The 25023-nt window shown below is 42.2% G+C and overlaps 1 protein-coding gene across 35 annotated transcripts in view; it reads left to right on the forward strand.

Moving 5' to 3' along the window:
* The window catches only part of Erc2 (ELKS/RAB6-interacting/CAST family member 2), an 856263-nt gene that overhangs the window by 174351 nt on the left and 656889 nt on the right, over positions 1-25023 (forward strand). The window contains exon 1 of one of the 35 annotated variants that reach the window (XM_006518949.4): positions 16857-21776. The exons of the other annotated variants lie outside the window; for them this stretch is intronic. Coding sequence (XP_006519012.1) covers positions 21765-21776 — 12 coding nt within the window. The 5' untranslated portion in view covers positions 16857-21764. Of the gene's footprint in view, positions 1-16856; positions 21777-25023 lie in introns of those variants that run through there. 35 annotated transcript variants of the gene reach the window in all.

Consider the following 25023-nt stretch of genomic DNA (forward strand, 5'->3'; position numbering starts at 1 on the left):
CTTGTTTAGCTTCTGCATGGGCAGTCATGTTTGTAAGACCTTGTGGGTGCAGCTTCTGACATTCTCAGGAGATGCAGTCTCACAGCAAACCCTGTGCTCCAGGCGCTTTCTTTGTCCTCTTCCACATCGGTCCCTGAGCTTTAGGCATAGAATCTGTTCTATTCTTACACATTTGCATAAGCTGGGACTGTGTACCACAACTCTGCATTTTGCTTGGTTGTGGTTTCCTGTAATGGTCTCTCTCTGTTGCAAAGTGGAGTTTTCTTGATGAGGTGTGAGGAGTGCACTTATGGGTGGGTGTAAGGGGAAATATTTAGAATGTAGTTAGGGGTTATGCTGGTTTAATAAAGTGGGGTTTGTAGGTTCTTCCCCCAACACTCATGACTTCACTAGCCCTGGACAGTTGGCTATGTTTCTAGTACTAGGCATAATTGCCCTATTGTTGAGGCAGGGTTTAGGTTCAATTACAGAGCTGTTGGTTACTGCCAAGGTGTGTGTGCCACTATTTCAATCTAAGGGTTATCATTTGAATCTGGTTGTTATTGTGGTTCATAGCTGGGTAGGACTCTTGGTTGTTTTCTTTCAGGTACTATGATAGCTAGTCCTCAGAAGAAGGCTTTCAGGTAGCTTCTAGCTCAGGAGCCTCTCATTCCTGTCTGAAATGCATGGTGTCTTTAGCAATAGGGTCTTACAAGTACCTTTATACAGACTAAGCATGGTGTGTGTGTTTACACATATATATATGTGTGTGTATATATATGTGTATGTGTGTATTATATATATGTATATATGTATGTGTGTGTATTATATATATATGTATATATATGTATGTGTGTGTGTTTATGTGTATTATATATTTACACACACATACACAAATATATGTATATGTATATTTGGAAGAGTGCAGAAAAGGGGTATATGGGAGGGCTTGGGGGTAAGAAAGGGAAGGAAGAAATAATATATTATAATCTCAAAAGTAAGAGAATAATGAAAAATAGCATACAATACAGTAACAGAGCTATAGCTATACACACACATACAGTATTTGAATCTGGCTTGTCAGAAGAGATGTGCAGATCCCTCCCAAGAGCCACGTGCCACATAATTATATAATGGCCAATGAGAGACCACACAAATGATAGCAGTTGAGTAAACGTATAACAGTGGAAATACTTTTGTTAACCAGCGATGTCCCAGCTGTCAAATGTTTAGATGCCTAGGTACTTGCCATCCCATTGTTTTGCCTGTAAGATGCTGTGCTGATTTGAGGCCTAGAGCCAATTGACTATGTCCTAGAACTGAGCTGCACAGCGCGGTTTACCACCTAGAGTTGCTTAAGCACACTCACTGGTGTTCACCCAGCAATAAGATGATCTAGCGTTGCATTTCTCGGAGTATATCCCTAGTTAAATAATACCTGTGTATAGTTTATTTAAAGTGCTGTGAAGCTGGTTGTGATGGGGCATGACACAGAGCCTCTGTGGGAGCTGATGGGCACTGTACAGCTCTAAGGGATACCGTTAATATTGTGGCAACTGGAGATTTGCACGTATGTATTCGGAGGACAGTGTGTCAGAAGATGCCAACACATTCCTTTATTCTAACAAACCCTGTCTATGGCAGGGGTGCTCTAGAAAAATGGAAGTAAGCTGTAGAACAAGGGGAGTTTCTTTTCTAATTTTTACAGAGGCAATGTAAGCTAGCAGGAGACCTGCCAATTCAGCTTTCTGTGGGAGTTCTACTTTGCTGCGAAAAATAATATACTTCGTTATCCCAGACGAAAGAATGGGGATAAGAGCCAAGAGAGAAATAGAATGTATTTCATAATTCATGAATATGGAAAAAGACTCCTCCGTGAAAGGGATGCTCTTGAATATCCTTCTCATCTTGAAGCTGCTGCCAATAGCTGTTATGTCTGCTGCCATCCTTCTCAGGTGGAGAAATGATTGAGGAGGTACAAGCTTGCCAACATGGGTCCAGCAGGCAGCAATTAGGGTCTGCAGAAGGATCCAGTTGGCTGGGTATGGTGGACGTTCAGCTGGTACTGGTTTGGGGTTGGGAGGTGGTGTGCTATTCTTAGGCATGAGGATGCACTTAGCGTGTGCTGTCCTCGGGAACTGGTTTTCTGGAGGCAAGGGTTGTTCACGAAGCTTAGCGTTGGCTCTGTGAACAGCTTTGCTGGCTCACGGTTAGGTTCTTGAATTGAGCCAGTTCACACATGTTCTTGCAGCTTTCCATTGTTACTTCCATTGTGTTGTTTAGAAAGTCTACAGCTTCAATGCAGCTGCATCTGAATAGTAACTGAATAAAGGGCGTGACATTTTCTCCTTGGCCCATTTGGATGTGGCAGGATCGGTGCTGCAGCTGGCAGAGGACTCTTCCGAATGAGCAGAGCAGGAGAGAGAATGCAGCTGCCGATGGGGCGGGAGGTGGAGGAAGTACGCTTTTTATGTTCAGCTGATAAACTCTTGGGTTGTTCACCTTGTGTTTGCATGTGCCCCAATTAGTAATTTCCAGTGGCTTGCCTAGAGGCACTTACTTACCTAGAGGCTTGCCTGTAGTCTTACCTAGAGGGTTTGTTTATTTATTTATTTATTTATTTATTTTGTGATATCATTTTTGTAGCTTTGACTATAGCAAGATTTTCAATGGAGTGTAAGTTGTGTTTTAAGGGAAAACAGTTTGATCATGAAGTTTGCAAATAATATGCTAAAACTGAATGATAGGATTACAATGTCATAGCGATATAATGGTAAGAAAATGTATTTGTTTATATCTCTATATATACATATATATGTATAAGTGCATGTATATATACGGCATATTACATAGTTAGTAGAACATTTAGTTTGGGCCCATGCACAGCATCCAGTTAGCACTTACACAGCTTACCAATGAAGGTCACATAGTTTTGCTTTCACAGATGTGGACCGTGAGGCTACGTATGTTTATTTTCACATTTCTGGGAAGCAGAAGGGATGGATCTGGTCAGTGGCCTCCTCAAGCACTTGTGCAGAACAATCACATTTCTGAGTGTGTGCCCTGAGGATATTTGAATGTTGCTACTTTTCTGTTGACTCTCTGTCTTAGTTTCCTTTCCTGTTGGCTGTGACACAACATCCTGACCAAAGCAACACAAGGGAGAAGGACTTGACTTGGTTCCCCATCATCATGTTGGAAATTCAGTGTCAGGAGCTGGCCACATTGCATCTGCAGTCCACAGACAGGGAATGGTTCCTCTCACAATTACCACGTGTCTTCTCTAGGCAGTTTACACAGTTAAGACACTACCCACAGCATGGCCGGAGACCCATCTCCTGGATAACTCTAGGTGCTGTCAGCTTGGCAATGAGCATTACCACAGTGAGCTGCCATCGAGTTGCTTGAGGGTGAGGGTTTTTCTAGGATGCTGGACTATTCATGCCAGAATGACCTTGGTGGGACATGGAGAAGATGGCCACTGTTCCCTTGTACACTCTGGCAGAGACCAGGTAGGTAAGCACAACCTGGAAATGACTGAACTGTCTCGTTATCCTTCACAGTGTTCCTGTGTTCCAGTCTGAGTTGTACTGTAGGCTCCCTATCGGAAGGAATAGAATATGAGAAGACAGTGCAGAGACCTTTGAGTTCCTGTCTCCACCCGTGCTCTTCCTCGCAGTCCTTTAAAGAGATGGAGATGAATTATAGAGAAATGCACAGATATTTATGTCCTTCATGAGCTGGCAGAGCCATGTGACTGCAGCTCAGTGTGGGCCATAGTGCTTGCTTTCAGCCAGATGTTGCCACCTTGGCTTTACCTTGGTAGATTTTAGTATCTTGTGGGGGGGGGGGGCTTTCATCCCTCATGTGACCCTGAAACCTCATGTGAACCTCATGTGAGCTGTTCCTCTTCCACTACAGAAAGTCAGAGACTCGAATCCAGTATTTAGCAGTTATCGAATTCCGTGGAATTAGAAAACTTAGTGATAAAGGTGCCTGGTTTCGAAGGGCAATTTGCTGTTGCAAAGCTTCTGCTTCTTTGGGGGGCCTCCTTCAGATCTCATCACGTCCTGTCGGATGATCTGCCTAGAGAACCTGGCCACTGATAAGAGGAAGCCTATTTGATCAGGCTTTGGAAAAATCAGAATAAATACCTTCAAAACTGATTTTGTGCTCTCATTGAACCTGAACATTTGTTTTTTAACCAACTACTTTGCAAATTTGGCCACTTAGTTTTGCAGTCTGTTTTGGCCTTAAACGGCTCGGGTACAGCAGATGGGAGGTCCTGCTGTTTGCCGTGATAACTGACTCTGGAATGCTGTCCTTGGAATGGCTTTCAGTGTGACGTATTCACGCACTATTCATTAGCCAATGGGGTAGGAGAGGACCCCTTCCTTAGAAGACAACTCTTCAAGACTGACCAGCCTCACCCTTTACATGTTAACACTCTAAAAATGATTAAACACTCTGAGGGAGTCCTTTAAAGTGACAGCTGCTTGAATGTTCCTGGTGGTCATCAGAGGAAGTGGCCTCAGCTGGCGGGAAACTTTCCTTCTCACACAGAGCCAGGATTAGCAGCATCTGTTATTATTATTATCATCTGTTAAACAGTGATATCTTTGAATAGTTTTAGGAATTCAGGGTTATATGCCTCTATGGTAGAGGTCTCAGATGATGGCCTTTTATTTAAAATCGTGTGTGTGTGTGTGTGTGTGTGTGTGTGTGTGTATGCTGGCTCATGCTGTGTATGTGCCTGCGTGTATATTTGTGTGTGTGTTCATGTATGCAGAAACCAGAGGTCAATGTTGGGGTGTCTTCCTAAATTGTTTTGTTATTCTTTGTGGCATGGATTACTGAGCCTGTTTGACTGGCTGGCTAGCAAGTTCTAGAGAACTACCAGTCTCTCCCTCCCAAGTGCCGCTATGGCCATGGCTGATTGAGATGTGAGCTCAGGGCCTTGTGCTTGTGTGGCAAGCACTATACTGAGGAGCCACCTCATCGCCCCAGTTAAGCAGCTCTCAGCCCTGTTTTTCTTTCTCCTTTGGCTTTATTTAGTGTGTCTCACTGAATTTGGAGTTTGCTATTTCAGCTAGCAAGACAGACTAGCTAGCAGACAAACCCTGGAGTGCGTCTGACTCAGGCCCTACAGATGTCTGTGCACCTGGCTCTTCCATGGGCAGCAAGGTCTTTACCCTGTTAGCCATTCCTAGCCCTGTATTCTTGATATTTTAATTTTTTCCTGGCTCTTTCTGTGCCTCCAAAAAAAAAAAAAAAAGCCAAAAGAGAAAGAGAAAATTGCTGGCCTTGAGGATGAGCTGGGATGGGATCTTGAGAACCCTTACATGCCTTGAGAAGTGCATGCCTTGGGTCTCCTCTGAGCACAGCCTCACATAGCTTTTCTGTATCTCCACACACATGGTATAATCTGAAAAGTCATAGCTCTTGAATTTACCTTTTATGAATCTAGCTGGAGTCCATCTTGGGTTGATTTTATACCTGTTCCCATCAGAACCACATGACAGTTTTTTGGCTTCTTGATACCACTTTCCATAAACCCAAAGTTCAGGGCCACAAATATATACTATAACTAAATATTAAGGTAATATCCTAGTTCATACCTAAAACCTATTAAAACTTGTCATAATCCCTGTTCCCCTCTACTCCCAGTATTTACTAGTTCTAATCCACTCAGATATAATTCTTGTTTTAAGAATATTCTTAATTGTATCTATATTTTCCTATATAATAATCCACTCTTTAGCCACAAAAGAGGAATGGAAAACCCAATTTTATGTGTTATAAATGAGACATGTTGTTTTGAGGTGAGGTGAATTGTCCTGTAGAATTGCAATGCACATCATCTTCCAAGATTTAAACCTTACCGTGTGAGGAAGGTTACAGTTGAGATGACAAGGATCTACAGAGTAAATCAGTGTTAAGTCCCTAAGCAGCCACCTGGTAAATGAGTAAGAGTTGGTTTTCATATCTAATCCACTCTGGTAAATATTGTGGGTAGAGAGAAACTAAATCAAAATTGTTCAAGTGGAGTTTTGGACACTTCAGATGATTTTCTCTGTGTCTACGTCTTCACATCATGTGATTATGATATGATATGATAATAAAGTGGTGTCTGTAGACCAGAATTGGCCAGCTATGGTCTACGGGCCGAGTCAAGATGGTATTTATTTTGGTAGGTGGAGTCCATTGAAGGTTTAGCATACCCATTTGTTTCTTTACTGCCCTTGGCTGCTTTTGAGCTACAATAGCAGATTGGAGTTTTTGTAACTAAAGACATTTGGCCCTTAAAACTACAATGTTTGTTATCTGGCCCTTTCCAGGGAAGCTTCCAAAACCTTGGTTTCGTCTGAGGCAGCAGGGTTATGAATTGCACTGAGGGAATCCTAAAGTCCCGAGGGTAGACCAGTATCTTTCCTAGGGTAAGGTTTAGCAGGCTTGGGTATGTAGCCCTATGACCTCTGTTTCATCCAGAGTATGTCGACTGCCCTGTTTGCTGTTAGTCTTCTGTGTGTGACTTGATCAGAAGAGATTATTGTCTTGTATAAAAATAATGTCAGACTTACTGATCTGAGAGCACAAGCAGTCATTTCATAGAGAGAGCTTTACCTACTTGATTGTAAATTGCGATGGGAACCTTAACAGGAAGTCTCCAATCAAGGGAAACAAAATCATTGATGGGAATTTGGAAACTGGGATAAACCTGTTAAGTATTGACCTACTGGAAACTGCCTTTAGCTCTCCAGCTACTGTATCTGTCTTAACAAGCTTAAGGCGGTACCCTTGATGCCCGTCCACAGACCAGGTGTCCAGTCTAAACCCTAGAATAGAGAATGCATAACGGCAGGAGAGTGTATCCTACTGCAGACAGAGGTAGATCAAAGGAGGGGAGTGTTTGGAGTGGTGGGGGGGCTGCCTGAGAATAGATTCCCTGTACTCTTCACTGTTTCATGTGAGGGAGGAAACAAACATATTTTCTGAGATCCAGAAATGCCTAGAACATATGAATCCTTGTGAATACATACATACACACACATACATACATACTACATTCATACATATACACATACAGACATGTACATACATATTCTAGGGCAGCTTAGGGAGATGAGCTTCTGCATCCTCAGTAAGTTCCACTCCAGTGGAGAGGGTGGCGGGAGTTGGGTGTAGACAGGAAGCTCGTGTGAAGAGGAAGCAGCCATGCATCTCAAGCCTCTAAGCACGTGGGAATGCTAGAGCCATCAACGATTGGTGCCAGAGGCTGGCACCAGCTACTGTAGCGTGAGCTGCAGAGGACAAGCATGCCCTCCAAGCCACTCTCCATGTGGCAGCACGGTAGAGGCAGATGAGAAGATGAAGGCAGGTGAGGATCTTAAGGAACTGGTTCAGTACGTGGGGTTTGAATTCCTTCTGATCACCAAGATGAAGTCAGTTTCACCCAACCCCCACTAGGGGGTGGAGTTTTCAAGATGAAGTCAGTTCCACCTATCCCCCACTAGGGGGTGGAGTTTTCAAGATGAAGTCAGTTTCACCTATCCCCCACTAGGGGGTGGAGTTTTCACGATGAAGTCAGTTTCACCTATCCCCCACTAGGGGGTGATGTTTTCAAGATGAAGTCAGTTTCACCAATCCCCCACTAGGGGGTGGCGTTTACAGGCTTCATTGAAAATCAGTTCTAGAGATGGAAATTATGTTCTGTACCATTGAATAGCAAGTGATACTTTGTAGTTTCCTTGTAATGGTTGCTGAAGCAATTTAAAACCATAATCATCTAAAATACTTTCTTTTAAATGAAAACAATTTCATCTGTGTGTATGTGTGCATGCATGCACAGCATGACCAGGAATAAAGTTCGGGTCCCCAGTCTTGGTGGCAAGTGCCATTACCCATGAAGCCATTTCAGTGGCACTAAATTATTATTTTTAAAATCCCATGGGTGATTAAAGTACATCTTTGGAATATTTAACATGTAGCAAAACATCATTTTGTATGTTATTTAATTTAATGTTGGAAGACAGGTGCTGTTATCACCTTCCATGTTACACCTGAGAAACCCGAGACTTAGATAAGCTAGCTTTCTTGTCTTAGTTTTCTGCTACTGCTAAGGAAATGAGGCCAGGATTACCACTCAGCACCTGACTTGACACATACGGAGAATCCGGTCAATCTGAACGAGTGAATGAATGGATATGTTAATGTGTCAGATGACCAACTGTTACGTGGGAATCCAGTCCTGAGCAAGCTAGGAAAGAAAACTGAGTCAGATTTACCCTCTTCTCAAAGAATTAGTTATGCCTAGTGTCTGTGCACCCTAGTTCAGAGCCGAACCTCAGGGGACACTGGTGGGTGCTGTCAGAGCGCAGACATAAAAAGCAAAAGAGAATCTATAAACTGATGCTCTGGAAACACGAAAAACGTTTGTGGTTTGAGGGCTCTTAAAGAATGTTGTTTACTCTTGGGCTGGGTATAGGGTGGGGGCTTCCGAAGAGGGGGCTTCAGAAGAGAGGCCAAGAAGATTTCAGGTGGGTTCATGCCCCTTAGAGCTCCTCCACCGCATCCCATTGTGCCGCTGCAATCCACCGGCAGGATAAAAGCAGACAGGCTTCCAGGGCAGACACCGAGAAGTCACGGCTAGCTCTGAGTTGTGCCAACTTCAAACCTGGGCGCCGGCCTTCTCCCAACCCGTCCAGCCTAACTGACAAGGCCTTTGTCTGGCTTCCACGTTGCGTTTGGGTCCCTGTTAATCCGATTAAAACACCAATCCCACACATAGGTATTAAATTTCCTGTTCAGGCTTTGAGGTTGAGTTCCTAATTAAGGGATTTTCTTCACCGACCAGAAGTACAAGACTTGTTGAAAATTTACGGTTTTAGAGCTTAGGGAATCTTTAGAATTTGTATCTCACGTATAGGTTCTTTACATTGAAGTCTGAGTTTGTGTGCAAACAAGCGAGTATTTCCAAAGCCTTTCAGTTGTAACACATGTTTGACGCGTTTGAAGTGGGCTGAAGTAGGAGCGGCCTGATTGCCTGCAGTCACCTCTGTAGCTTGCTGTTCCTAACTGAGGACCAGGAAATACCAAGCTTTGGGTAAACTGGGATAACTGTCTAGGGAAGAAAATATTGTCAATGTAAATGTGTGGATTCTGCAGTTTCACTTATGGAACACCTTCTTTGAGTTAAGTTTCATTACAGAAAAATCTTCCTGCCTAGAGGTATTGAAGTGAATCATCTCCATTAAGATAAATGAATGGATGGATGGATGGATAAATAAATGTTTTTTCTCGTTCTCTGGCCCAGTTGATCTGGAACTAACCATGTGCCATGAACTCTGCAGTCCTCTGGTCTCAGCCTCCTTAGTGTTGGGATTATAAACGTGCTATCACATCCAGATTCATTGTCTTAAATAAGTGAAAATGTAAATAATTTTTCCTTTAACAGTTTAAAAATATCGTCTTAAACCATTTTACGTTATACACGTGTGTGTGTGTGTCCTGTCTATATGGGAGTATGTCCAGTGCCTGCAGAGGGCGGAAGAGGGGTCAAATCCTTGGACCTGTAGTTATATTATAGATTGTTGTCTGATATGAGTCCTGGGACCTGGCCTTAGATCCCCTGGAAGGACAGTGAGTGCTTTTAACTGCTGAGCCATCTCTCTAGCCCGTTAAATACTTTTAAAGAGAAAGATTATTCACAGGAGAAATTTAAAATAGGAACCTAGCAGAAGTATTGCACAGCTATCAAAATGGTTCAAGAGACTGCCAAGGAAGGGCTGGATACGGTGGTGTATATTTGCCATGCTAACGCTTGTAAGTGAAGGGAGAAAGAGTACTGCAAGTTCAAAGACAATCTGGGAAACATATCAAGACACTATCTCAAAAAAGATCCCCTCACCCTTTCCAAAAACATCAAACTGAACCAACTGAAAAAAAAAAGAAAAAACAAAGACGAAATGAAAAACAAATCCCCAAATAAAAAACAACCAAAAAAAAAAAAACCAAAAACAAAACAAAACAAAAAAAAACCCCAAAAAAGCCAACAACAAAAAAAAACCAACAAAAACCCAAAGTCTTTCTTTTGTTCGTTCTTAATATTTAAGTCATTGTCAAACCATTTTTAAATCTTAGTGGACTCTGTGGTATAAATTTGTGAACACATAATCACTTTGACGTCACCAGTGTGTAGGATGTGGCAGTGAAGGACGCAGGTGTAGGTGTCTATACAGGAGAGTAGCTGGGCTCTCGCCATCCTGGGAGGCTGGAGCTCTTGGGGCTGCTCCTGAGAGTCAAGTCTGAGTGGGTCCTGGGATGCATGTAAGCAAGGACCTGCTTTTTGTTTTAATTTTTAGCTTTGTACTTTGTACTTCTTGTGTGTGTGTGTGTGTGTGTGTGTGTGTGTGTGTGTGTGTGTGTAAGCTAGAGCTCAACTTCAGTGCCATTCCTCAGGAACAAACATTCTGTATTTTAAGATAAGTCACTCATCAGATAGGCTAGACTGGCTGGCCAGTGAACCCCTGTTGTTGGGGTTACAAGCATGTGCCACTACATGCTTTAAACAAACAAACAAAAAACCAGCACAATCCTGTAGGCCCTGGGGATTGAGCATGGGCCGTCATGTGTATGTAGCCTGGGGATTGAGCATGGGTCGTCATGTGTGTAGCCTGGGGATAGTTTACCATCTGAGCTATGTCTTTGCTCCTTTCTGTCCGTTTTCTGTGTATTTGCAGCAGGACCCTTGGAAGCTTCTGGTTTTGTATTTGTGGCTTTCTCATTCCACATAGCATTTGCTCTACTGGGGAAGTGATGGTTTTGTCTCTCTCGGACCTTATTATCTGGGCATAAAATTCTTTGAAATTGAAATCCAAAAGTTACTATAAGTGTTGTAACTGTTTTTCAGGTTTACAGTTAAGTGGAATATGTATGGGAAGAATGAAAAGTAATTTGCATATACTCTTCAATGGTGTTTCTTCACATAGAGCAATAGCAATGAAATAGAGAGAGGTGAACTACCCGCACGTTGGCATGTAGCATTAAGGGTGGTCTGTAGCCAGGTTAAAACACAGAAGTGATCAGAACTTGTGAGGAAAGTGTTATTTTGAAATCAGTATTCAATCTGCCTGTAATAGGAGATTCTTCTAGCCGAACAGTTTCTTTCATAGCAAAGTATTAATGTTAGAGAGTGGGAGGAGGAAGTCCTGGTCCCACCTCACCTGCTCTGGATCTTGGCAGGCGGTGAGACAGTCCTGAGAACCTGGACGCGCTACTTTTGTTGCTGGAGTCTTCCTGTGTACATTGTTGAGTCAGGAGCTAGGTTAGATCAGCATTTCCAAAACATTGTTGTAAGAAATTCCAGTACTCTTTGAGGAGTTTTGAAGTATCCATAAGTAAAAAGTTTGCTTGATCGAATTCAAGCGAGAAATGCCCTTTAGAGACTCCCAGTGCGCCTTGGCATATAGAGGATATGGTAGTCCGAAATAAAGTTGTCTTTTTCACAGATTTTCGCCCAGTGAGTCTCAAATGCATTTGATGACAGAATCCTGTTATCAAGGAATGTATTTGGGGGAAACACTGAACTAAGTTTCTTCCAAAATTATGGGTTTAAAACAGACCATCCAAACGTTGCAGAGCAGCACTAGACGTACCTCATTTCGCCCACTAGATGGCGCTGGTGAATGAGCTATAGTTTGTTCCCCGTGTCTGGAAGGTTCGGGGTTTTGCTTTTTCCTGTGATACAAGAGAGTATGGATCAGTTGTAAAACTGATCATAAGGCCTTTCTGATAACTTTTTATGAGTCATTTAAAGCAGAATAGCGTCATTTGTCAAACTAGCTACTAGCCAAGACCAAAACAGTATGGGGATTTTTCTCAGTCCTGTCTTTAAAAATGAATCCTACTACTTAAATAAAGCCAGGATGCTTTCCAATCATATTTCAGCCAGACAGAATTTAGTTGGACATTTGGGGCGTTGATCAAATAGAGACATTGGGTTTTGAGGCAGTTGGGAATGGTTGCTAGTTTCTGTGACGTGTAAGATGAGCTTTCTGCCACTATTTAGACTTTGGGATCTTTGCAATGTTATCACGCATATGAAGATGGCGGAGACCTGTGAGAAGGTCTCTCTAGGCAGCTGTGCTAAATGTCCTCTTAAAGCCTCTTTCATGTCCTAGTAAATTCTCGATTGGCGTTTTATTATAAGTGACTTCGTTAGGCATAAAGACTTTGCCGGTTTGTGAGTGAGAAAGTCTGTGTTTTACTTAGTCTTACTGTAAGCTTCAGCTCTTGAGAAACACCCCCTGCCTGGAGTTCGTGGAATTTCACACATCAGTTTAAGTATGCCCAGGAGTTTTAAAAACAAAGGCAACTTTACTCAGGAATAGTCTTGCTTCAAGTTTGTTCAACTGAAGGATGTTTGCCCACTAGAAATGTGCTTCTTTTTAATGATGGGAAGGGAGCTATAAAAACATAATGAGGGGGCTTCCAGCGCAGCTCCCTGAATTACCTGCCATCTCCCACTTTGTGGGGAGGGGATTTAGACTCTGTGAGGAGAGCCTCAAGCACCTTCTGCTCTCTACCCTAGTTTTGAAGGTGAGATCTTGGTGAGACTTCTTAGAGCTTGTTCCAGTTTAAAAAAAATATATTTCTGGACACTAAATAGCTCCCCAAGGACATAAAATTTCTCATGCTTGCTGAAGGTAAGTTCTCAATTGCTATTTTTGTACCATAACCAGCAGGTCTTTATCTTCTTTTGCGTTGTGTTGTATATTCTCTTAGTCTCCCCTGTGATGTGCCCAGAGGCTTTTCTCCTAACTCTGAGCTTTAGACATTTCAATGGTGTGGTGCCGAACTATTTGTCTGTTGTTCTCTTATTTAGTAAGAATTTGAGGAATTTAATGGAGTTTTGTGTTTGTTTGTTTTTGTTTTTTTGTTATTTTTGGTGAGGTTTAAAAAGGAGATGTTAGATGAAGGAGCTAATCTTAGCTGATATGCATTGAACTCCGAAGGTTCCTGATGCTTCATCCCTCATTTAAAATACATATTTTTTTCGACTTAGTTTTCATAGCAACCTGTAGGAAGAAGATGCTATTTCCCTGGCATGTCCATATGGGTCAGAAGCATTAAGTAACTTATTAGTGTCACTTGCCTTGCAGTTAGGCTCAGCAAGAACTGCAAACTGGGGCTTTTATGCTTTATATTTTACAGGCATGCAAATGATATGGTATATTTGCATATTAAAAGTACTGGCATCATACTTATGAATCTTTGTTAGACTGAGGCAGGCTGGACCTTGCAGCACGAGGTAGTGTGAAATCTCCTGATAATGAGAACCCCACTGCCAATTTTGCCCCCAGCTCCAGACACTAAGATTTCTTGGCCCGATGGCTTCATAGTCAAATATGTTTGGGCATGTTTCTCAAAACACTGAGTTACTATACTCTGCATTAACAGTGCTTGGCTTTGTCTTTTATGCAGAAAGCCCCTCCAGGCCTCTGTAATGTGCTAAAAAAGATCTTGTCTAAAACTCAAGAAAATAAATAACATAAAACTGTTCTGAATAAATTTGAGTTAAGCGAACAGAACTCTTTTCTGTGTGTGTGTATATTGCATACATACAGTTGTGTACGCCTATGAACACGTGTTCTGTTGCAGCCTAGGACCAATATCCTCCGCAGGGAAGGACATCTCAGAATTTCCATTATAAATTATTTTAGAGGCATATAACGAATACTGTAAAAACCCCCGGACTGCCTGGAACTTAACGTTATTGTGTTTATTGGAGTTGTTACAGGATTGCGAGGAAGCACATAGGCTCCAGTGCATCTTGGCTCTGGAAGGAGGTGCGGATGTGTGTGCCTTGATACGGGTTCGAGGGTTGACAGAAGTGTCAAGGACTTTAAAGCTTCAGGTGGCAGAGGCAAACACAACAGTTGGATTCAGGATACCAACAGAGCAAGTAGAAGATTTGATCTTGGATATTGATTACAAACAGGAAGAACGCACAGCAAGCATATCATGAATTCCATAGGTGAATCCTACCGTATTTTGCTTTTTTAAGCATTAGTTGGCCGGAATGAAAAAATTGCTAATATAATAAACAAAAAAAAAACCCATATTTACCTTAAAAATCAAAACTCAACAGTAACCTCATATGGAAAGCCTTCAGTAATTGTAAATAGGTATTGAAAACAAGCAATGAACACAAACCACATTGAACAAGCACTGTTTTTCAGGAGGATTTCAATGCTCTTTAGATGAGGTTTCTCTTGTGTCCCAGGCAGCACGTTCCTGTTGCAGATGAATCTACAGATCAGTGGGAGGAAACACACTGCCTAGCGTGCCAGAGCAGGAGCTGGGAGAAGAGCTGAGTCACCCAGAGGCACAAGAGCTTGTCGTTGTCATGGTGCTGCCCCAGCCAGTCCTCGGGTCCCAGCAACACTGAGGTTCACTTAGCCTCATTGTGCTAAGGTCTGGGGCTCATCAGAACCACCGAGACGCTGGCTCCTCTCTCCGTTTCATCTCAAGAAGTTTGAGGAGTTGTAAGGTTGATTGTTGCTCTGTTGAAAGCTTTATCCATTAATAATGAACATATTTAAACCAGGCAGCAGTTTGCATGGACTGGGTAAAGGTTTGCCTTTGCAGACGGCTTAAAAAGCAGATTAAAAACTGTCAGGCTGGAGTAGAAGTGAAGCGATTATCCAATTAAAGAGCTCACATAGATTTCAGTCATAATGGGAAACTCATAATAAACAAAACAATAGATGAATTTCAGGTCACCCATTAAATAGACTGAAGGACTGTCTGTCTATAGAGTGGCACTAGCCTTGTTAGTTACTTTAAAAAAAAAAAAACGTACTTCTGCAAGAATGGCTTACAGTTCTAGCTCACGATGCAGTCAGTTTGGACTTTCTCCACTTTTAGCTGAAGTTAGTGTTTGTTGGGTCAGTCGTCTTGTCAGTCTGTGCCTGGGTGCTTCATTCCATGCATGAGGTTTCAAATATCTTAAAAGCAAGGACCTCGCAGGACCAGTTTTCGGTCCTTGACTCCCTGCAGGTGTTCCACAAAGACAGGGCTTGCTTGTACAAAATGGAACTTCAGTTGAGGGCAGTTTATTCTGAAGGCATGAGGTGGCTGGTCATACTCATGTGGGTTGTTTGTGACTCATGTCCATGGTCTGCATTTATGCTCAAGCCACACTGGTTGTTAAATATAGCCTTTTACCTCTGGGTAGGTGCCAGAGCTCCTGTTGTACCAGCAAGATAACCTTAACTCTGGGCCGGTCTCCCAGGTGATCCAGGTTACAGACTTAGGCTGGTGAGTGCAGGCTTACTCCATTGCTCTCAGCTTTGTGCATTTCCAGGAAAGCAAGATGGCTCAGGCGTTGTGAGCTGAGGGCTGGATATCGATGAGCACAGGCCACTGTCCTGCTTTGTAGCAGTGTGGCTTTGACAAGTCACTCAACTTCTTTAAAATGGAAGATGGGTAAGAATTGAGTTGACACAGACACAGGCTTGCAATGGGTGAAGGCCAGTCGTAAACTTTGTTATATGTCATCTGTTCTCACTGTAAATGAAGCTTAGGGTAGACCACTGGTTTCCAGCAGAAGATTCTGTTCTGAGAGGACATTTGCCAACAACTGCGAGGGAGTGGGTACTTAGCTGTGACATAGTTAGGCTTTAGAGTGGTGCTTCTCCACCTCGGGGTTGCAGTTCACGTATCCTGCATATCTGATATGTATGTTGCAATTCATAGCAGGAGCAAAATTATACTTGTGAAGTAGCAATGATCTAATTTTATGGTTGGGCACACTACCGCACGAGAAACTGTATTAAAGGGCCATAGCATTAGGAATGCTGAGAACCACTTCTTTAGAGGGACGTGTACTACTGACATCTGATAGATACAGGCCAAAAATGTCATCACTGTCCTCTGATATACAGGACCCCAACCCCCACATATGCAGAGAATCATGTGGTCTCCAAGGTAAATGTTGTCAAAGGTCAGAGATTTTAGTGGCTAACAAACATCTAAGTAACACCAAATAGCCAAGAGAAGTTAAAATATCAAATGGCTCTGGTATAATATGAGAAAATGGTTCAGAAGGGTAAATATTTTAGTGAGGAATCTGGGGAGTGAGCGTGACAGCTGAGAAGCAGTAGTACTGGTGGAAGGTAGGGGGAGTGGATCATAGATAGGAATTAGCCCACATTAGCCATGAGAGTTGATAGGACATGGCAAAAAAGCCTCGGGTCTGCCATTTGGGGTTCCTAAAGGCTGTCATTTCTGCCACCTCTCCAACTGGCCTATTAAAATGCATTCAGATAGTAAAGGAACTTTTGTTACTTTAAAAATGTAACTCAAGCAGTATTTTCCCTAGAATGCACATGTGTTTGGCAAATTGTGGAGACAATAAAATTGAGGTCATTTAGAAATGACCTTTAACCTATAACCATATTTACTGCTTGGCTAATGAACTCTGGGTCCCTCCCACATTTCTCAATATGATGAACTTCACACATTTAAGCCTGAGTAGCAGTACACTTTGACAAAGACATGAATCCACGATTGGTATCCGTAATGCTACTGTTTTTGAAAATCAGAGCTAGACTGACCTCTAATGCCCTGGGATATGAGCAGAACTTGTATTACAATATATTAAATGATTCAATTTTCAGCACATATGTGTGTGTGTGTATATATATATATATATATATATATGTATATATATATGTATATGTATATATATGTGTGTGTGTATATATATGTATATATATGTGTGTGTGTTTGTATATATATATATATATATATATATATATATATATATATATCATATTACCTTTTATAATGCAACATGCGTGTAAGGAACGTAAACTCCTTGGGTTCTGTCCCTGGTATTTGCCAGTAGGGCTCTACCTGCCTGTTGTGCCTTGTATCCTAGCACACTCTTCACCCACACGCTACTTTCCTTACTGCAGAGAGACGACAACATGAATTGGGCTTCAAAGGTAGTTTTCAGCCTTGAAGAGAGTTTATCTTGTGCTCAGATTCTCTAAGAAAAGTGAAGTCACTCAGTAAACATTTGGTGAATTCGTAATAATAGCTCCTTATAAAGGATTTGTGGATGCGTTAGGCTCTGGACCACTTCCTCATTGTGTCCCCTTCTTTTTCTTCTTTAGCCCAAAGCATTTTGTCTTTTAAAGTCATCCCATTTAAAAGTCTCCCTGAAAAAAAAATTGCTCCATAAACCTCCCCTTCTTTCTTCTTTAGCTCCACTTCTGTCAATATTTTTCCCTTCTTCTTCACTCATGCAAAGGTCTGTGTCCTGCTGTTTGCTTTTCATTATCTGGTTTTAACAGTGCCTTTGTCTCTGAAATGTGTACAGCCCCAGGTAAGAGTCATTACTATAGACTGCATCAGGAACTTTCACACAGTAAGTACCCAAATCAGGATGGCATAATCTGGTGGGTTTTTTCTCTTTTGACTAACTGGAAGCTCTGTTTGCTACCATGATACTCACTGTGAGTCACTAAAATAGTCCAAGGAGTCTCTCGAATTGGGGCTGTGTCGTGCTATTTGGTAGAGTCGCACAGAGAGCATGCCCCGTAGATATATGGGAAATGATGATGCTTTGAAGTTGCTGTGAGTTGGTTAATATTTAAGTGTTACGTGTTGTTTGTAGTGTGAAAGGAAGTTTGTGGTGTTCAAACCATCTGCCCAATGCAATTAATGGAGAATTTGATGGACTTATGCTAAGCCATACAGCTCGTGTGTGCTTGATTTAGAGATGAAACTTGTCAAAAGAAGGGTAAAATGGAGGAGAAATAGCTTCTGGAAATGAACATGAGCTTGAATGGGGACACTTATGGAAATGTACCAGAAGATCTTCCAGACTGACAAAGAGGCTTGCTACCCTTAGATAACCAAAATCGCCCATGAGCAGACAGTGACTACTCTTGACTTGGTGTCAGTTGGTACTGGGGAAGTGAGACTACACAACATGGCCTCTGCCCTCTACAGTCTTGTGCCTTAGTATACAGCTTGGCAGACTTTTTCTTAAAGGACTAGGTGATCAATCTTTCAAGCTCTGTGAAGCACTTGGTCTTGTTCAGAGGTGCTTTTGTAGCATGGAGGTGACAGCAGTCATGTGTACACAAATAAAAGAATTGTGACTGTGTTCAGATCAAGCTTTATTTAAAAAGCTAGACATTGGAATTTTGTCAGCATGGCATGATTTGCTGGCCTCTGGTCTCCAGGGTGGATATGTGTGTAGATGTATATGCATATGTATATGTATATGCAGAGAAAACTAGTCTTGGGCTGGGTACTTTTCTTTGTCATCATTTGTGGGAAGTATGAACTAGGAGAGAAATATGGGCCAGAATAGTAAGGGAGAGGCTTGATTGTCAATCGATATTTGACAATTTTGTAATGCCTTAGGGCAGCATTCAAATAGTCTCTAAAATTAGATTACTTACTTCACATATTGTAATTTTTACCTCTACATTTAGTCAGCAGCATATTCATTACAAACACTCTAAGAACCTTCTAAATGAAAGTTGGAAATGTTTTTGTTTTTGTTTTTTGTTTTTTTTTTTTTAGATTTATTTATTTATTATATGAGTACACTGTAGCTGTCTTCAGACACACCAGAAGAGGGCATCAGATCTCATTACAGGTGGTTATGAGCCCCCATGTGGTTGCTGGGATTTGAACTCAGAACCTCTGGAAGAGCAGTCAGTGCTCTTAACCCCTGAGCCATGCACTCCTGCTTGCTTGCTTTCTTAAAGCAGCTTGTATCTTCGACTCTGATAGAGATCAGTCACTGTGCATGTGTCCATGAACGTTCTGTTGCATGAGCTCCTCCTATCAGGCACGGCTTCTCATGTACTCTTTGGGTAGCTTTGGCTTGTTGCACATACTTCCTTTAGGAAGAAAGTCACACTATGGACCAAACTGTCAGAGTTCTGTGACACAGGGGAGAAGCTGGTCTGCTTGTGCATTCCCTGTAGCTTAGCCTGTGTCACAAACCCAGGGGCTGAGAGCACGTGTTGGGATGGACACATGGGCCTCCCCAGGCTAGTCTCCTTTTTATTTCACTGCTTTCAGATTTCTCTAAAACTGTGAGGTTCTTTATGCAGGCCTGGCCTAATTAGCTGAGCCTGGGAAGGTTTGTAAGAGTTTTGTGTTCCCCCTCTTTCCTGTCTGTGCAAATCAATTAAAATGGATGATGAAGAAACTCACACTCAAACAGCGTGTAACTCGAGAGCTCACTGCCATGTGCTCACTTCCTGCCTTCTAGGAGGATGTTCTGCTAAGCCATGTGCATGATTTACGCAAGCCAGAGATACATTTCAACCAGCCTGGTGATAGATGGGACTAGGGCAGACTATAGAGACATTATTTATGCCTCTGATGAGAAGGGGAAATTATATCTTATATATCCTTAGCGTCTGCGCAGTGTACTAGGAAAAGCACATCTGTCCTTGTAATTAACGTAGAAACTCACACAACTTAAAACTCATTAGTATTTCACAGCTGATGTCTCAAAACAGTGTAATGGGTCCTAATTAGCAATAGTAGATATGCCCCGGTGTCTGTGGTCATTGGAAGCCTTTGTGGTGCTCTCATTGACATGTTCTCCTTTAACTGGTTTTTGGGATTCTCTGTTCTAAAAAAGTCTCTGTGTGATTTTTCCATTATATATAAGAGGTGCTAAGTCCATGAGAGTGGTTCACTATTAATTGCTAATTGATTATTATAGAGTAACAACTCATGAATCTCATCCACATGGACAATTGTGTAGTTTAGGATTTGTGTACCTATGTATGTGGAGCCTTGGCACAGTTCAGGTCATTTTTACTTAGTTGTTTGTTTGTTTGTTTTTACTATGACATGAAACCTGAGAGCTAGAGAGGGCAAGTCAGAAGCCACAATTCAACCTGGATTTTTTTTCTTGAAATAACTCTGGAGAAATCAGCTTTTCTTTTGACAGCTTGAACTGCATTTTAAAGAGTCTTTCCCTTAATTTTTATATGTGTGCATGTCTTGTGTAGGTTGGTGTACATGTAAGTACAGTGCCCAAAGAGGCCAGAAGAGGGCTTACAATCTCCTAGTGGAGTTACAGGTTCTTGCAAATTGTCTGACATGGCTTCTGGAAGCTCAACTCTGGTCTACCTGAGGTGTCTCTAACCACCAAGCTATCTCTCCAGCCCCAAACTGCAAGCTTTAGGCTTCTTTATCTTAAACATACTTGAGAGAAAAGTATAATAAATATTTTAGTTCAGGTCCAAATTCTAGAGCAATTTAATTGATTTCTCTCTTGTTAAGGAATCAGAGGCTGTTCCTAACCTGGGTTGCTCTCGGCAAGTACTATAGAGAATAAACATCTCTAAAAGATACTCTATGTCCCATCTGGATCCTGTAGCTCTTTATCTCTGTAGAACCAGTCATGAATCTTGTGAGCTTTTGGGGAGCATGGAGCTGCTGGAGCAGGCTGAACCCAGGCCAGGACTTTTGGGTTCAACACACCCAAGATATTAGTAATAGATCACGGCTCGCCAGGGAGGCAGGTCAGACGAGTTCTTTACTTGCAAGCCCTGCTTGCGTGGCTCAGGCCTTCCAGGAGGTTTAGGTACATCTCTGACTCCATACTCTGAGCAAGGGAAAGGGAGGCAGCAGAGTTATCCTGGTCTCTCATTCTGTCTGTGGTTCTCATGACAATGTGCTTCATTCTGTCACAGGTTCTCAGCTCAGTGAGGGAGTTCAAGGTTAGCTAGTGAGTTCTTCCCATTGGCTTAGTTTACTCCCAATTAAGAAAACAAACAAAATTTTCTTGTATATGGACTAGGAAAAAAAAAAAGAAATGCTTTTGGGGTTTTATCATATGCAGCAGACTAGAAGCTCAGGCCCAACTGCTTGTCCTTGCCCTTCTAGCCTGGATGGCAACCTGGGAGGGTTCGACAAATCACATTGGCATGGTGATAACTCCTTCAGTAACTATGCATTTGTTCCTTCTACTTTGTGACTTACAAACCCACCTTTGCTGGAGTGCATGGGTCTGAGGAGAGAAAGACAGGAGCCATTTGCATAGTGTGCTATTCATAAAAGCTCCTGCCATCTTAGGACTTCCACTGGATAAAGAGTTGTTAAAACTCACATGTACATCGTGACTTCCAAAGAAAGAAAATCAAAACACCCTCTTGTGTGAAAATTTCCATTTCTTAGGGAATTCAGGTATATGAATCACTTCCTTTTGCCCTGTCATAGAAAAAAAAATAGCAACCAAACCAAACCAAAACCAAGGTGGCTTTGGAGTCCAGCTGTGGAGGCCTGATTGGTGTTTTTCAGGGAAGACTGCTTATCAGGAGAAAGGCTATGTTCTTAAGTGGATTTCTGCATAGACCTTACAGGAACAGTTTGCACATGTGGATAGCGTGCCCAAGAAAAGATTTTTACAGTGACTGACATCCTCAAGACCTTCCCAGGAAGAGGAAAATGCGTCCTTTCTCAGTTTCACGTATGCCTTTCCCTGATCAAAAGGTGGATTTATCCAAGGTGGCACCTGAAAAATAAATTTTTTAACAGGATTGCTTCACAGCGAAGATGAAAGTGCAAGCAAGTGTTGGACAGGCCAACTGGAAAGGGCCCGAGTGTGCACAGTCTTCTGTTTGTTCTTGCAATAAACATATGTGGAGTCTGGGAAGGCTTGATGCCGTCATCTGGTGCTAGGATGGAGATCCCCATTGACGCTGGAAAAACACCAGTTGGTGAAGTATAAAATGCAGCTTCAGGTACACTTGTGGGTTGGGAAGTGTGTTGATGGGAATAAAACCTTAAATCTTCTTAGTTTTAAGGATTTGAGTGAGGAGAGTAGACAGAAGGGCTCAAGCTGAGAATCGATGGGGTGGGTATGTTTTTTCTCAAATACTGTATGTGAATGTCCTGGGAGAAATGTGTAGGAGAACTAAATGAAAGATGCCCCCCTGTAGGCTTTAAGCGTTGACTGGCCAAGTTGTTTCACCAGTGTTTCCTTGTTGCTCATGCAACACTTGTTACATATATCTTTTTGTGCATTGGCTGGCCTTGAGTGGAGTTGTTTACATTGGCTTTGCTTGCCCTTAGGTTATGTACTTTCTAGGAGAATACTTCGTCATCTCTTTTTCTGTTCTCCAAAGAAGTAATGATGCTTGCACAAGAGAAGCAAGGTGACTTTCAGTAGAAAGATTGGACTGGAGAGATAGCTCAGTGGTTAAGAACACTTGTTCTTCCAGAGAACTTGAGTCAAAATCACAGCACTCATGGCCAACAGTTCTTAGTTATATATAACTCTAGTTTCAGGGGGGATCTGACACTCTCTCCTGGCCTTCTCTGAGTACCCACATATATGTTATATACAATCATTGAAATACACATGAATCCCCAGGCATGGCATTTCCATGAAAGGGAAAATTCTCTGAAGCTACTAGCAATGCTCTTTTCTACCAAGAAGTCATTGTCCTTTAGAAAGGAAACACTTCCCAGTGAAGAACATTTGCTGTTCGCGGGGATTTAGATGGTCTGCTGAGCAGATGGCCTCCACATTTAGAGTTTGTCTCCACAAGCTGCCATCCTAGAATGGAGAAGAAGGAAGGGAGGTTTTCTGTGTGCGTGTGCATCAGATGCTCATAGCTCCAAACAACACATGAGAGGAACGGCAGGCTCATTTAATGTCCAGGTTTCTAGGCAGACCTTTCCTACTGGGATACATGGTAACTAAGGACGTTCTTCTTTTGTAAGTAGGTATAAAATGAGATAAAATTATTAGGAATGATTTGTTGATCAAAATTCTTACCCTAGGTTCCATTATACATAATTCTTGTTGCCCAAATCACTCTTCTTCCAACAACCTCTAGTCAACTAAGGTTGCCACACCTTAGATCCTAGTTTTCACGTCACTTTTACAGATTGAATTTTCAGATGCAATTTTCTCATCTCATTTATTACTCTATGTTGTTTTAGTTTCAATTTCTTAGCATTCTTCAGGTCATACTTGTCTTCGGTACTGTACCTCAGTACTCAGTGTGGGACCAAGTAGCCAGAGAGACTCAGTGATATTTACTGAATGGTTGCTGGATACAGCAGTTTAAAAATAGACTTAAATGGGGAAGGGAAGTCAAATCTAAGATGTCAGAGGAAAGGCATTGGTCCTTGGGTGAACCCTACTTGGTTTTCTGTGTGAATAAGGTATTGCCTAGATTGTAATGACCCCCCTCAATATAACAGTGTGTGGTTTCAGAAGCACGAAGGGAACAAGGCATACACCAAAGGGTTCTGAACAGAGGGTAGGACTCTTGTGGGGCTCTAAACAGGGGGCTCTTGTGGGCTATGGTACTCTTCTGTAAACCCCAAAACTGTACAAGAAGAACTGATATGAGACTCTAGGGGGAGGTGCTGCAGCTTGTCATGGTGTCTGCGCCCCAACTGCAGCTCTTCTAAAGTGATACAACATACTGCTTATATCTGAGAAGTTCTGGGGTTCAAGCTCTAAAAACCTGGTAAGTACTGCCTGTCAGGAGCTTTTATTTTAGTAGTAGCCTGGCCTGTTGAATTCCATTTGGGGCCTTTAATAAAACATAGGAAGTTTTCTGTAATTTCATTTGAGTTCACACAAAAGCCCTTGACAGAGGACGAACGTCCCACCCACGTTCATGTCACTTCATCACATTCTACTTTTAGCTATTTAGTCAGTTTCTCTGCATCAAGAAAATTATCTAAGATGTATAAGACATGAGACAGACAGAAAGGGTGATATATATATATATATATATATATATATATATATATATATATATATATTTCTTTTTTCTTTTCCTTGCTGCTACTCTATCTTAGGAATAGCTGAGTTTGCAAAGAGGCTTTCTAAGAGTCAGAACGAGCAGTTCCTGTCCTGAGGTTGTTGTTAAATCCCTATAAGGAAAGAGATCCATTCAAAAGTAGTCGCAGGCCTGATAATGGCCCTCAGGAATGTGGACACCCTAACCTAAAAGCCTATGATTATGCTGCCCTTCTTACAAAAGGACCTTGTTGGTGGGAGTGAGGACCTCAAGGTAGGCAGGCAGATTATATCCCTTCCTGCCAGGCAAACTGGTCGTACGGGGAATACACCATTGCTGTCATCTGTGTATAACCTTTGGGAGATCCATCATAAACATCATGCTTCCAGAACTAAAAGGCAGAAGTCTGTGTTGCTTTAAGTCAGTAAATTTTCAGTGATCTGTGCTAATGGTTAATATACCCATGAATAAAATGAATCTTGGTTATTTCCACATCAGAAATTGTAATATGTGGCCTCACGGGACAGTTTGCTAACCCAGTGGTGGTGTTGAGCATTTCCATCACAGGATAATGCTGCAGGCACCGTGGGTTCACTGGTGAGCAGTGCAGATCCTTAAAGACTGCTCCATGGAGGCAAACATCAAATATCTAGAGGCAGACACAAGTATTTACCCAACGTGGGGTAAACAGACGTGCTAATGCATGTTCTTGAGGGTGGGTCAGAGGATTCCTGGAGGAGGGGCTTTTCTGGATGAGCTGATGCTTAGTGGACATTAGCAGGTGAGGGGGAACAAAGCAGGAGAGCGTGCCTGGCAGGAAGACCAGCATATGTGAAAGACCGAGGCAGGAGGCCCCAGAGCTCCCAAGAAGCTCAAGATGGTGGTTAGAAGGAAGGATGAAGAAGAGGTCTGGCAGAATAGGCTTTGCAAGTCAACATTGAGAAACCATGGTAATTTTTAACCTGGAAGGAGTCAGGCATCGTAGACTAAGTAATCTTTTAGCTGTGGTGTGGAGGAAGCATTGAAGAAGAGAGGGGATAAATAGGATGAAGGATGCTAAATGTCTTCTAAACAGAGGCGTTTCTAAGAGCAAGGGGAGGTACTGTTAATAGTTGACCATTAAATAAGACTGTCTCAAACAAGGTAAACATTAGGCTAAGACTGGCTAGTTGTAATATTCTGGACCATATGGAGGCCATGAGGATGCCTCTGAGAACATCATTAG

This window comes from Mus musculus, chromosome 14 (assembly GCF_000001635.26).
Source record: "Mus musculus strain C57BL/6J chromosome 14, GRCm38.p6 C57BL/6J".
In the NCBI taxonomy this organism is placed as follows: Eukaryota; Metazoa; Chordata; class Mammalia; order Rodentia; family Muridae; genus Mus; species Mus musculus.